This window comes from Bombus huntii, chromosome 2 (assembly GCF_024542735.1).
Source record: "Bombus huntii isolate Logan2020A chromosome 2, iyBomHunt1.1, whole genome shotgun sequence".
Lineage (NCBI taxonomy): Eukaryota > Metazoa > Arthropoda > Insecta > Hymenoptera > Apidae > Bombus > Bombus huntii.
The window spans coordinates 21600794-21614123 of NC_066239.1; the positions used below are offsets into that span (position 1 = coordinate 21600794).

Genomic DNA, 13330 nt, shown 5'->3' on the forward strand with positions numbered 1-13330 from the left:
CTGACGATACTGTGTCTGAGGAAAGCTAGGGGTGGGTGTGTCTAAGGACACGGGACTATCGGATTTGTTGATGACAATTTTGGTTAAGGAAGTGAGGGCAGTAGACACCATCTCCGATTGGATAATAGGACGGTTGGTGGACCAGGAAGGGTTTTAGCCGCCCTCCCGAGAAAGTTGCCAACGGAACATACCAGATGTGGAGGAAACCAACTTTCTAAGCTAACACGTGGTAGACAATAAACGTAAAGGGAAATTTAAGACAGGAAATACTCGCTTGGTCCGAAGGACCTTAACTATAAAAATGCCAAGGCCCCCTGGTGGGCACTTAAGACTATTGAGGGTGCGCGCCAAGGATATGCAGACATCTGAGTGCCATCCTGTCCGTGGTGTGTGGCCTGGTCTCTGATATCAATTGACGTTACACGAGCATCGATAGAAAATTAGTCGATCGATAAAACGAACGTATTTCGATGGCACCTGTTTAAGCACGGGCTATCGGCTTCGTTCAGAGTGAAATTCAAACGTCGGCTCTAGAAGAGCGATTAGAAAGACATCGATCCTGCCTCGAATGACAAATTCGACGGCAACGTCGCTATCGCAAGAGGGTCGGCGTCGAACCTATAATAGAGTCTGTGGTGGGAAGGAATCGATCAAAGCCTGGAACAGCTTAGTACTTCTTCGAACGCGGAGTAATGCTTTCGAGGATGTAGTCGTGACGATGCTATCGAACGAAAGGTAAGAAACGCGGATATATATATTGCTTGGAAGCCCGCCCCCGACAGTCGCTCGACCTCGTCGCTCGTAATTACGCGGTCCAGTTTCGATTAAAACCGTTAACGAATCCGACGGACGAATTAGAGGAAGCTCGTCATAAATTCCCGTTATCGAGCAGGAAAAGCGGCGAAAAGACGCTGAGGCGGGGAAAAGGAGAGCGATAAAAGCGAGACGAGAAGAGCAACAAAGAGGCGACAAGGAGGAGCAGAGAGTCGGAAGCAGGAAGATAAATAGAAGAAGGCCGATTGATTGAAATGGGTTGCAGCGGCGCGAAGAAAAAGAGTTGCACGGTGCGGCGATGGGAACGAGAAAAGAAGGAAAAAGAGCGGCAGTCGATAAAGGGAAACGTTTTATCGTCGAGATCGGTGGTGGTGGAAGCAAGCGCGAGAGATAGAGCCGACGCACACAGCTGGAATTTGTACACGTATCGGACAGCGTTTCCGTAATCCTGGCGAACCTGCCGAAACGTGACCCACGGGTGGGATTTTTGCGCGGGACGGTTACGCTCGTTGAGGATGGCAGCGACCAGATCGAAAGCGGAATGCAAAACGCGAGTTCAGCCTCGTTCGAATACGCTGTCGACGAATCGAGGTTAGCCGGGTGCGAGCGCGCGATCGAGACCGGGTCCGTGCAAATTAAAACGTTTTCCCAGGCCGATGAAACGATTCCGCGTCTCGTAATTCTCTCCTTTTTCTTTCTTCTCTCGCAAAATACGAAACTCCGTCGTATTTCGAGAGGGCCGACCGTTACGTTCACGCTGTGCATTTCGCATATTTAATATCGAGAATTTCGAAAATATATCGTCCACGTTACACAGGACTGGGCTAATATCGAGCGAACCGGCTAAATTTGCCGAACGCTCTGCTAGGAACGATAAAAGTAGCAGTAGCATTCGCCTAACCAAGCAAACAGGACGAAAACGATCTTTTACGACCGCTAGACTTCCTCCGACGAGAACTTTAATCGCCGGTCTGCTTTTATCCCACTCGAGATCGAAAGCCACTCGTTACCTTTGCACGTTCGCCTCTTGGCTCGCCTTTTCTTATCAAATTAATACGGTTGAAGTTCGTAATACGAACAGGCTGCCGCGTTTCGTCGATACGGAAACAAATATTTGACGAAGACGTCAAATATTACCTTACCTTGCCTTGCAAAGATACGCGGGATATACTTTTACTTAAACTCGTCTCCTAAACGCATCTATTCTCTCTGCTGTTTCTAGTTAGAAAGCGCGAGCGCACAGCCAATTCATCGACGATCATTCGCGTTTAGCCAGGGTCCGTGTTTTTCCCTGTTTCACACGCGGTTGGAACCGGTCGCGATTCATCGTTGCTTCGGTAGGCCGTAGCCATTCACCACCCTTCGCGTAACAATTACCCGACGATCGGGTCCGGAACGTTCCGCGGTACGTATAGCGTGTATCGGGTGTCGAAAACCAGTCTCACCCTGAAATTCAATCCTCTTGCATCCCTCGGTACAGCCTTGGTACAGTCTCGATACACGACCATACGTAGACGTATAGGTAGGCGCGATGGGAAAAACAGAAGCAAGAGGGAAGAGCCGAGCGGATTAATAGACCGGCGTGGTCGTGACGTTTTAAAGGATAGCACCGGTCACGGAGAATTGAAACAGACCGCAACGGTCGTACGACACGTTCCAGAGTAACGAGTACATATGTATGGCAATTAAGGCCGGTGTACAGGATGGGTCGGCTGCGGCGACTTACCTCGAATGCAGGGCACAGCCACGCTGCACTGTGGGCAAACTGGAGGTGGGCGGCGGAGGCGGAGTGCAATATGCCGGTGGCAACGGTGGATCATGTCTGTGGAGATGGTTGTGCCGGTGGCTGTGAGAGTAGCTCAGGGAACCTCGCAGAGTGCCGGGCAGATGGCGATGCGGCGTTGTCTGATCGCTAAAATGCAAATAAAGAACCACGATGTGCTAAATGACGTAAAATGGTCGTAAAACAAAGCATCGTAAAGACGTTCTAACGCCAGAGATACGAGAGTCTCGTACAGTAATATGCTACGATAACGCCGGAATGATCGTAACAGCGGTATAGCCGAGTTTACGAATAATCGTACAAACCGATACGAATGCGATGCTAGGTAAAACGATTCGTTCGTGTCAAAATACGTACAATTTTGTCGTTTTCGGTCGTATCGCTGACGTATCGCCGGCAGCCTCGCGTCGTCGTACCGATAACGGATCGTTCTACCTTGTTCGTTGGCGGAAACTTTACCTACTATCGCGAATGTCGCTTTTTACAGAGATATCGCCGTTCGACCACCTGCAGGTAAGGTAGACGACTGTAAAGAAGGGACGCGTTCGGGTTGGTAAGATAGAATGAGAATGCGGGATACGTACGTATTTTTCTACCCGACTATCAAATTTACCCGACACTCGAGGAGAAATCGAAAGCGTCGCGCGTGTACCTTCGAAAATAATTCGTAAAATCTTTCCGAGTAACAAGATCTAATCGAAGATATTTCAATTACGATACGTTCAGCCGCGACGAATCCGAACGTATTATCGAGAAACCCGGTTTACCAATCTCATCGAAGATAACGCACGCTTCGATTAAGAAATCCGGCGGTTGATAGCGTCTTGTTTAAATTGAACGAAAGTTCGAATTTATCGTCGGTGCGTTCGAACACGGCGTTTCCCGTTTCAAAGATTAGTCGGTCACCGATTGTCTCGGACGATACGTTTTGAAATACGGTATTGCGTATTCCTGATCCTTCCAGTCGCTTTTCAACGTTCAATTTCAAAACATTACACGTATATATCGCGTATTTTCCTCCTGTAAGATTCAAAGTCAAATATATGGCGCGTCTAGATGCAACGTTATCGATTTTTTTGTCAATTTCTAAAAAATATATCGTACTTCACACCTGGTAAAGAGTTACGTAGAAAAAAAAGTCTGGTTACATCCGGTTGCGCCACAGTACCCCACCTGCGATCCCCTCGACGAGCGACGAGCGACGCGCGGCGACGCGTTAATTCCCACGAAACAACACAAATACTCCTACAACCAGCGCGTTACCGCCTTGTCGGCGCTACGAAAATTCCATAAAATCGCATAAAATTGCAAAATACTGCTCCTTCCACAGCAGGGCTTTGTCACGAAGATGATAAACGAACGTTTTGTCGTGAAACGTCGAACAACTTTGACTAAAGACGTATCCTGTAATATTCGATATCGCGCTATGTCGATCAGAGTGACGTAACCAAATTCAAACGCATACGTCGCATTATCGACCTCGATCTCGATTTCACGATTATCGCTGTATTATGCTTACGATAGGTTGCAGTGATTAAAACTGCCTGCTACGAACGCGAACAACCGTGTTGCTAGAACGTTCGTGTCGTAACAAAAACCCGTGCTAAGAAACCGTACCGTTCCGAAGAATCGCTTGCTACTCCTGTTTTCGAACGTTGTCAACGTTATAGGATTAAACGTACGGCTACGATAAAAGAAGGAATCGGACGCGGTACGCAGCGCGGAGGATCGTACCGGTTCGATCGGAGCGAGCGAACGATTTTATCTACCGTCCCCGTGGAAAGCAGTGTGAGAGCGGAAACGTGGAAAGGGCCCGGCGAGGCCTCCTTCGCAACGGCTCGGCTCTTATCTAAACGCCAAACACGCCGAGCGACGCGATATCGTGTTGACGGTAGATAAAAAAGTACATAGAAGACCGACAGAAGGGCCGTTAAAGAGAAGCTGCATCTGTTGAGGCGAGCCGCTGAGTGGCGGCAGATAGTAGCGCGTCTTCGGTCATGCGTGCTTTTTTAAAACAAACTGAAAAACCAAATAAAAAAAAACCGAATAAATCGGCGATTTGCTCGAGTCGATTCCTACGTCGGTGACGTAATTCGCATAAACAGGAAAATGGGAAAAGTGGTAACCTGTATATTCGAAAGGATGCAATTACTAAAGTCGACCTCGAATGCACGCCTACTTACGTCGGATGCAACGTCGCAGAAACTGGATCCCTGGCAAATAAATTACGCAAGCTTAACCTGCGGATCCTTGAAGGAGGAGCAACTCAAAGGGCCTGTATTTCAATTAGAGGCAAAATGCACGTATAAAGTTTAGCCGAGCGAAACATCGCTACGCGACCTAACGTTTCTCACATTTTTTCGTTCGCGGAAACGTAATTAAGAGATTCCTTCCTAATTGAAACGTACGACGCGGAATTTTAAGTCGCAACATTGTGTTCTCGACGACAAATTTCTCAATTCGATTCAGCTTCGACGCTAATTTTCGAACATAATTTTAGTACAATTTCACAGAGCCATCGATCAAAGCGTCAACGTTTCGACGAAATTTCGATGAAACTGGTAAACTGGAAGTCGTTGCTACCTGTAAGTAAACCTACTCTTCTGCTCTTTGACACGAGCTTCGAAACGCTCTACTCCAGTACTATCAGCGGGGTGGTAAAGTAGCGTCTGCGACGCACAAAACCAACCGAATCGAAACGGTTCTAATTCGTACGAGATCTCTATCTATCGTATACTTTATCGTATTTTATCTGCGATTCGATCGCAATTTTCTCTCTCAAAGTCAACCGCGAAAGAGAGTACGTAAGCATCGTAGGTTACGGACGAAAGATCGGCGTCGTACGCGAGATCGTATTTAACAGGGAAAAAGAGAACACGAAAAACCAAGAAGGACAACGGATGCGCAGCGCTTGACCGAGTAACAAAGCTCAGGAAATAGCCATTTTCCACGTACGACGGGTCGAATTAACTACCGCGGATTTTACCGATAACCGTTTTACCGAGGCCCGTAGCAACGCTAATTACGCGAACGAGGGGTAAACTCGCAGGATGCTGGTGCGCGCGCCGCGAGAGATCCGCGCCGAAAGCCAACCTTCCGGTCGCACGATCTCGCCTAACGAGGACCCAAGACTAATCCGTAATCCGACTTTGTTCGGAAAATATCGTTACGGTGTCGTGTCACGATGAAATTCATATAGACGATAAATTCGATTTTCATCGCCTCCGATACAAATCGATGCAAATCGTTCGATAACGAGAAACGTAAAGATACAGAGAACTTATAGGAATGTACGTGCTAAGAAAAAAATAATTGCCTGGAAAAGTTTTTTCTAAAACCAGGACTAAAGTCCGTGTTTTTCGATAGAAATCACGCCGACCGTGGACTATAGTTGTATTTGAAAACCGAAGTAAAACGCGTTGGAAATTGTGTCGAAGAGACGGCGAGTGCACACCTGCGTACCACGTGTTTTCTGTCTCTCGAATAAAGAGTCACGCCACGTTGCGACACGGCAAAGCAAATTTCAATGGTAACTTGCGCGAATAAAAACTACAAATATATCGTACGAGAAAATAGGGAAAATTTGGAAAAAAACGATATCGAACCTCTTCTTTCTTTTCTTTTTTTTTTTTTTTTTTTTCGCTTTCCGTACCGTACCATCTCTCGACGAACGTAGAAAAACAAAGAAAACGAGCATAGGATAAAAACAATGGGAAGACAAAGAGTGGAACGATGTTAAGTCGGGATTTAACGAGCATTGGCAAGCCAGCTCGACGGATTAAAAATCGCAATTCCCCGTTGCGAACCATTTGTCACGTTTCTTCGATATATGCAACGCGTATTATTTCTACGCAGCCCTGTCTCCATTCAATTTTTCAGACTACATAAGCACAGAGTTGCATAACGTATGGACCTACGCAGACTGTAGACGTTCGCAGAAACGCTAAACGATAGGCAAGTAAATTTAGCTTGTTGTTAAGATCGACGGAAGACCGTTTTTCTCTTTGTCGCGGTAATTGGCCGTCACGTCGTCAATCGTTTGCCAGCAACGGCCGTAATAAAACAAAATGCGACTACGCTTTGCGAGTTTGCTGACATCGGTCGATCGTAAGGAGCAAGCTTTAGGAAGATTCGACGATTTCGAGAAATTAAGATGGAAACTCACGCGTTATAAACCTCGACGCAGCGTTACACCCTCTTACTCTAATTTTGGCGTTATTATTTTAAGATTCGAACGTTCGCGACAAAACGACGGCGTCTCAGGAGGTGCCCCTCGCGAAGAGCTCGTGGCAGTTGCTAAAAATTCAACGAAACGCCGTAGCCAAGTTTAGACAAGAAACGTTCTATACTTGACCTTAACGGCGTCGGTCCAATGCCAGAAACTTTGCGGTGGTCTTAACGTTCCTCTTCTGTCCCAAGCTCGGGCAACAACGTCCGACCACGACCCCGCCACGGAACATCGCTCAACGACAAATCGGCAGAACTTTAGAAAAATGAATTCGCAGGATGATCGGAATCCGCAAAGGGATACGAAACTCGTCGCACGTTGCATCCTATGGGATTCCGGATTTACCGCGACGTTACGACCGCGTTTCATCGCCAGACGTGCCCCGTTGAAGGGGAAGGAATTCGAAGAAAAGGTATCCTCCAGCATTTTTGAGGAAAAAGCAAAAAGAAAAATTCTCGCAGTGCAGGAATTTGATTTAAACGCACCGCTCTGCGGTAGCACGATACGTACGAGTAGTCCCGATTTCCACGAAACGCTAATATTTCGAGAAGCGCGTTATCCCAGCCGAAAGGCGAGGACGGAGAGAGCCTGGCAGCTAGCATTAAAGCAATATTCTCTCGGTTAAAATAATGACGTTTCATCGGGAGACGCGACGTGTTCGCAGAAACTAATCCAGCATCGATATCGTTCGGTAATCTGTCGACGATCGTATTCGAGCATCGCGATTTCCCTGCGTCCGCCATAATCCTCAAGACCCGATCGGAATACCTGGAACCACGGTTGGAATGCGGTCTATCGCAGCGGAAACGGCTGTGCCAACGGCAATTTCACCTCGGAAACTTTACAATGCTCGGAACTCGGTCCGTTCGCCTGCAACGATATTTTTCGAAAACCCCCGCCGCCGAATCGCTCGAACGCTTTCCAAGTCAAACAAACGCGAAACGCACACGCTCTCTGTCACGCGTTGCACCGGATCGCGTCCGCGCCATGTACCTGGATAAAGCTCGCCCGAAGGAATCCCATATTCCCGCATAGTTCGACCAAATTCGAGAAGCATTCCTATTCCGCTGCGTGTTTCCTACTTTCGATGATCGATTTCCAACTCGGATACGACCAAAACGAGAGTTTCGTCGAGATCCGGTTCTCTCGGTCGATGCTAGATACGACTAATTGATCGCCGAATGAACCGCGTGTTGTTAGCGCGTTAACCGCCGCTGACGTAATATTGTTTTTTATCGCGTATTCGCTCACGATCGAAAAACTGTCCCCTTTTCTTACTTTACGCTTCTAATTTGGAAATATTTCGGACAAACGCGCGTTCGATTGTCCGCCTTCGATATAATTTAAGGATCGTTCTTTCGTAAATTTCCTTTCGTTATCGCCAATATGTACTTCTTGGTAGTGGCGCTTTCGCGTTGCTCCGAGCATCGAGCTACGTACGTTTCGAGAAATGGATTTTCGGGATACTTCGTAAACCGATCGACCTGAAACTTTACGTACGTGTGTCCCTTCACGGGTCGTATATATACGAGAATTTCAGCCGTGGCCTACGATAAAAATGTTTGCAACTTGTTTATTTATATCCTGTCGTTGGTTCGCGCGACGTTGTATCAACGAGATCGATTTCCTCGACTACAAGTTCGTAAATGTTCATGTCTCCTAAGAGGCGATAGATAAAGCAACTTTTTGTTCTTTTAATCGGCTATGCTCGAGTTATAAAAAGGTGACGACAGAGAACAAACAGAGAAGAAGAAAGCCGTTCTGCGAATCAAACGGATCGTAGAGTAACGTTTAGATAAATCCGAGAAAACGATAAATACCGAGTATCGAAGCGACGCGAAGGAGAAAAATGTTGGAATAAAGTGCCGATACGTGTCTATCGGAGGACTAACCTCTTCATTTTCGCAATAAGCATCAACTCGTATCAGAAACTAGACTCGAGAGCGTAATCTAGTTTCCGAAACAACGCGCAGGAAAACTTTTCCTTCGAAATATAGCACGGCACGATCGAAACGAGTTTCAAACGAGAACTTTAAATTCGACGTTGGGCGCGATAACGCACCTAAAGTCGAGGAAAAAAATCGGATATCGAAGTTACAACTGCCGAACACTTTCATTCGACGAAACCAGAGAAAAACTGTTTTTGTAATTGCCATCGTAATTTCTAATTATTGCGCGCATTCGTTCGCAAATTGATTGTAAGCTGCGAGAAGAAACAAATTGATTATACGTACGCAGACGTATTATTGGATGAGATCAAAAGTAAATAGCACGATCGAAGGCATTATCTTTCGACATCGTTTTCTCTATCGCGAACGATACTCGGGCTTTATCGAGCACAGTCGCTCGAAACTTTTGTAAATCGAATCGTAGGCTGCGCGATACGAAACGGAAATAAGCGCGAATGCACGGTCCGTGTTTTTCCGGCTATGCGGAAACGGAGCGCGATAAGGACAAGACATTTTATAACTCGTGCACGCGGTAATGCGCCGTTAAGCAAATCCAGAGATAATTAACACCTGGCGAAAACCGATTCGCTCGCGTTTCATTCTCGATATGATCGCGTGCTCCAGAATCGAGTAATCCGAATACCAGGAAAATCGAGAGTTGCTCGTTTCCACGACGAAATCGTCGAACGGTTGGATATTCTCGTTACGTCGTATCACGCTGTTGCCGCGGAGTGGCGCGCTCGGAGCCCGTTAAACGCGATTGCGAATCCAAAGAAATGCGCTCGAGCGTACCTGTCTGCGTTGTTGTTCTTAAAGCTGACCATCTCGCTCGTCGAGGCAGCCTCCCTCATAACCACGTACCTTTTTCACTGTGTTTACGCACTGGCACACCGCGCAACGACCACCGGACGCGGCCACGACGAGCACAACGATCCACGCGTACAAAGAAACATCGCGTCACGTGCAACGAGCGAGCGTACAACGAGGAAAAACGTGCTGCGTAGACCGCGTTTCCGGACCGACTGAAGAGGAGCCACGCTTCGCGGCCGATCAACCCCCACCAGGTCGCTCCGTTCAAGCCCCCCTCCACCGGTTTCTAATTACAGCGTTCCGGCAACGGCAGGCCAGCTGACGTTCTTTTGTTGCCATTCTTCGTTCGTCTCCTATGACAACCTATCATCGCGATCCGATATTACCGAAAAACAGGTTGTCCACGGTCACGTTTGCTTACTCGCATCTCGACCACCCTCTATGCCAACCGAGAACATTTTCCCCTTGCCGAACCAACGTTCGACAACAAGCGACGACTTTTTCGAGCAACGGCAACAACAGCGGAACGTCGCACCATGTTGGTTCGACGGAGGCATGGCTAAGGTTTCCAAGCTGAAAGAAGATGCAGTTTCCAGCTACTGATTGATAATCCGTTAAATATCCCGATTAATAAACCGGGTTGATAAACGGCGATATTGTTCGTAAAAAAAAAAGAGTCGACATCGTTGGTAAAGAATTGACTGATAATCTTAGGATGGTTAAAATTATCTAAAGCGTTTATCGATAACGTAGAACAGGATCGAGCGCAAGAAAACAGCTTGTTACGACGAATGACATATTCGACGAAATTTCGACTTAACGAATGAAGGTGAAGAACAAACCATCGGGATTTTTGCTTTCAACAGCTTCGATCTATCGAGCGTCGCGTCCTATCGTTCGGCGTCGTTTTAACATCGCTGCAATACGCGTTAGGTGTCTGCTTCGCGATGCAAGTAACATCGAGCGAGCGAAAACGAGAAGTCGATGAAACTTCGTATCGTACGTTGTTAGCGATCCACCTGGTATTTTTCGTTTCGAGATATTCGGTTTGGCCTTTGCGTTCGACCAGACTAAAATTCGTTGATCGCCTATTCGTGTTTTCTACGTAAAGCACGCAGCTAACCGAGGCTATTCGAAAAAGAACGCCAGATTCGAACAACTCGGTTTCCTTGGTCACACGAAAGACTAAACTTCCAGACACACCGTGTATACAGCAGAAACGACGTGTGCGCATGGGCCGTAACCCGTAACGCGGCTCGACTTTTCGAAAGTAACGTTAATTTTCGTTCGAACTGTTCTCGCAGCACCGAAGAAGCCAGCGATGCTGAGATCCTGGCACCTGCCGGTTGTTGCGAGTCCGCCACGCTCAACCCCTGACCTTCGATCGTCTGCGATAAATTTTGCAAGGACCGTCGATCGTCGAATCAACGTCAGGACTACCAAATTATTATCTAGCGAAAATTAACGTTTCTTTCCTTCGGAATTTCATCGAAATCGTCCCCTGAGAACTATAACGGGATTGCGACTCGAGCGTTTCTAATTCCGTGGAATTTTGCTGCTTTCGCAAGATAAACGGAATATCGTGTTGACACTAACGACGAAAATTATAATTCAGCCGAAGAATATCTTGTCTAATTTAAAGAATTACGTGCTGGAGAGTTCGCGCGAGGAATTATTATCGGTAAACTACGACTCGTGGAAAGATTTACACTCGACGGATGATGAAAATTTAACGGGAAGAACGTTGACGGCGCTAGATATTCGCGGCTACGTATCGTGCGAAAAGGGAAGCTGTCGTTGAGAATTATTTCCGAGAAACGAGTCGTGACGTATTTGGACAGGTAGCTCGTTCGATCGTTAATTCGTAACTGATCTTCCAAATTTGCCTTCGTCTGTAAAAAATCCGAAGATATCGTCTTTGAGGGACGGTCGATTACACGCACCCCTTTCGTTTATCCGTCGTAAATGTACGCTATGCTATCTTACGCGTATCATAAAGCGTCGTGAATGGCTCCTTGTCGGGAGATCATAGTAAGAGCCACTTGGACGTTCGATCGCATTTTCTGTTTCATAAGAGATACCGCTCCGCTTTGCAGAGAACGGATTTTTCAACGACTCTGATGCGTAAATTTGCCCGTCGTTTCTTCGAAAAACCGAAGGCAAGCATCGTGCGACAACGGAAAAGAAGCTGAAGAGCAGTCTCGAAGGATGATTCATAGTTTTAACGACGCGACGTCTACCTGCGTCTGGTGCGCTAATAATAGATTTTCAGTGGCCCAAGGATAGGAGTCCGTAGACAGCAATTCTATATGCAGCCGAACGTGGCTCGTTTTACGAATAAAAGGCTGCACCGATGTCGAGCACCGTCGTTATGGCGAAACGATCTCGATTCCCAGCCAAGACTCTAGCCAAAGTTCGATATCTCTGTCCTCGAGGATGGAAGATTTCGCTCGATAAAAGGGAAATTTCGTTCCTTTGCCGAATCTCGGGCGAATTACGAAAATTACGATCCTTTAAAACGTTATTCGTACAGATTTCTTTGTAAATTATATATTTTTCTCTTCCCTTGCTCTCTTATCCTCGGCAGCGGAAGAAAGAACGTAGACATTGCCTCAAAGAAGATTGCCACTTTCGAGAAATACCATGGGTCGTCATCGATGACCTATTCAGGATGGAATGCGCTACATAATTTGTTTTTCATGCATGTACGTACATCGTGTATGCACGGTTCTACGTTTTGCAAAAGCCGGACGTAAATTTTGCGAGATAAATCGTGGAACGCGTAGCGTCTGGTCCAATTTTACAGCCAGGTCGGACGGATATAGTATTTTAACGGAAATTTACATTATAATTTCGAAGCTACCGAGTTGCCCGACAACTTTCGTCGTTAAACACCGTTACGCCGTGCCGCTTTCAATGACAAAATTCTCTTCTAACTCGATTACGAACGAGCAAACGGAATCGAAAATAATTCGTAACGTAATATAAGACTCGCCTCGAACAACTTTGACAAATCGTTACGTTTACGATCGACCCGTTAACTTCCTTAACTGACTCCACTAACTCAAAAACGAATAAATCGTACCTACATTGTACAGAAAATCAATCACGTCGTGTGCGCGTAGGTACCCTGAATCGCGATCGATTCCACCCGAACCTCGATCTGGAATCGAAACTCGAGCCGAGCGGTTAAACGATCTTCCTCGATATCGAGAATTCGTTTGGGGAGGTTCGCGTGGAAAAGCGGCGAAAGATGCGAAACAGACGACGTTAATTTCGACGAGAAGTTCGTTAGTGGAGACTGTCGTTGTAGGCGGCGGAACAAAGGTCCCGACACAGCGTGACATATCGAACTTTCCCGTCACGTCGATTCCTCGCAGCAGGCATTTCTTTTCGTCCGGTAGCCGGCAACTTCACGGACGAGAAAAGATCGGTCGGTGTTCTTTCCCTGAAAAAATTCCAGGAGAAGCTGACGCGTCGTTTCCGAGTTCTCTGAATAGCGTTTACTATTTTCCAGTCGGCAGCTCCGACCTATCTTTTACGACATTTTTTCGAAATATTTCGCGAAATATATCTTAATCGATCAACATCGGAATAAAACGTTAACGTTATGCGTTCAAACTGAACGTTTTAACTTTCTTTCCATTATTTAAGGAGAGAAAGAAGAAAACGAGGACGCAAAGAATCCATCGCTTTAACCGTGGAATAATCCATATCTCCGTGCATCTGGAATACCGGGTAATTAAAGGGTAATTCCCATATTTCTCCTCGTGCATAGTACGCATG

General features: G+C 46.7%; 1 protein-coding gene across 7 annotated transcripts in view; it reads right to left on the reverse strand.

Moving 5' to 3' along the window:
* Positions 1-13330, reverse strand: part of LOC126872886 (uncharacterized) — a 186479-nt gene that overhangs the window by 122674 nt on the left and 50475 nt on the right. For 4 of the 7 annotated variants that reach the window (XM_050633141.1, XM_050633127.1, XM_050633189.1 and 1 more), the window contains exons 1-2: positions 9527-9763; positions 2501-2686 (exon numbers count right to left, since the gene is read on the reverse strand). In XM_050633141.1, the coding sequence (XP_050489098.1) occupies positions 2501-2686; positions 9527-9585 (245 nt within the window). In that variant the 5' untranslated portion in view covers positions 9586-9763. Of the gene's footprint in view, positions 1-2500; positions 2687-9526; positions 9765-13330 lie in introns of those variants that run through there. The other 3 variants (XR_007692234.1, XM_050633116.1, XM_050633179.1) reach the window with 2 other exon arrangements.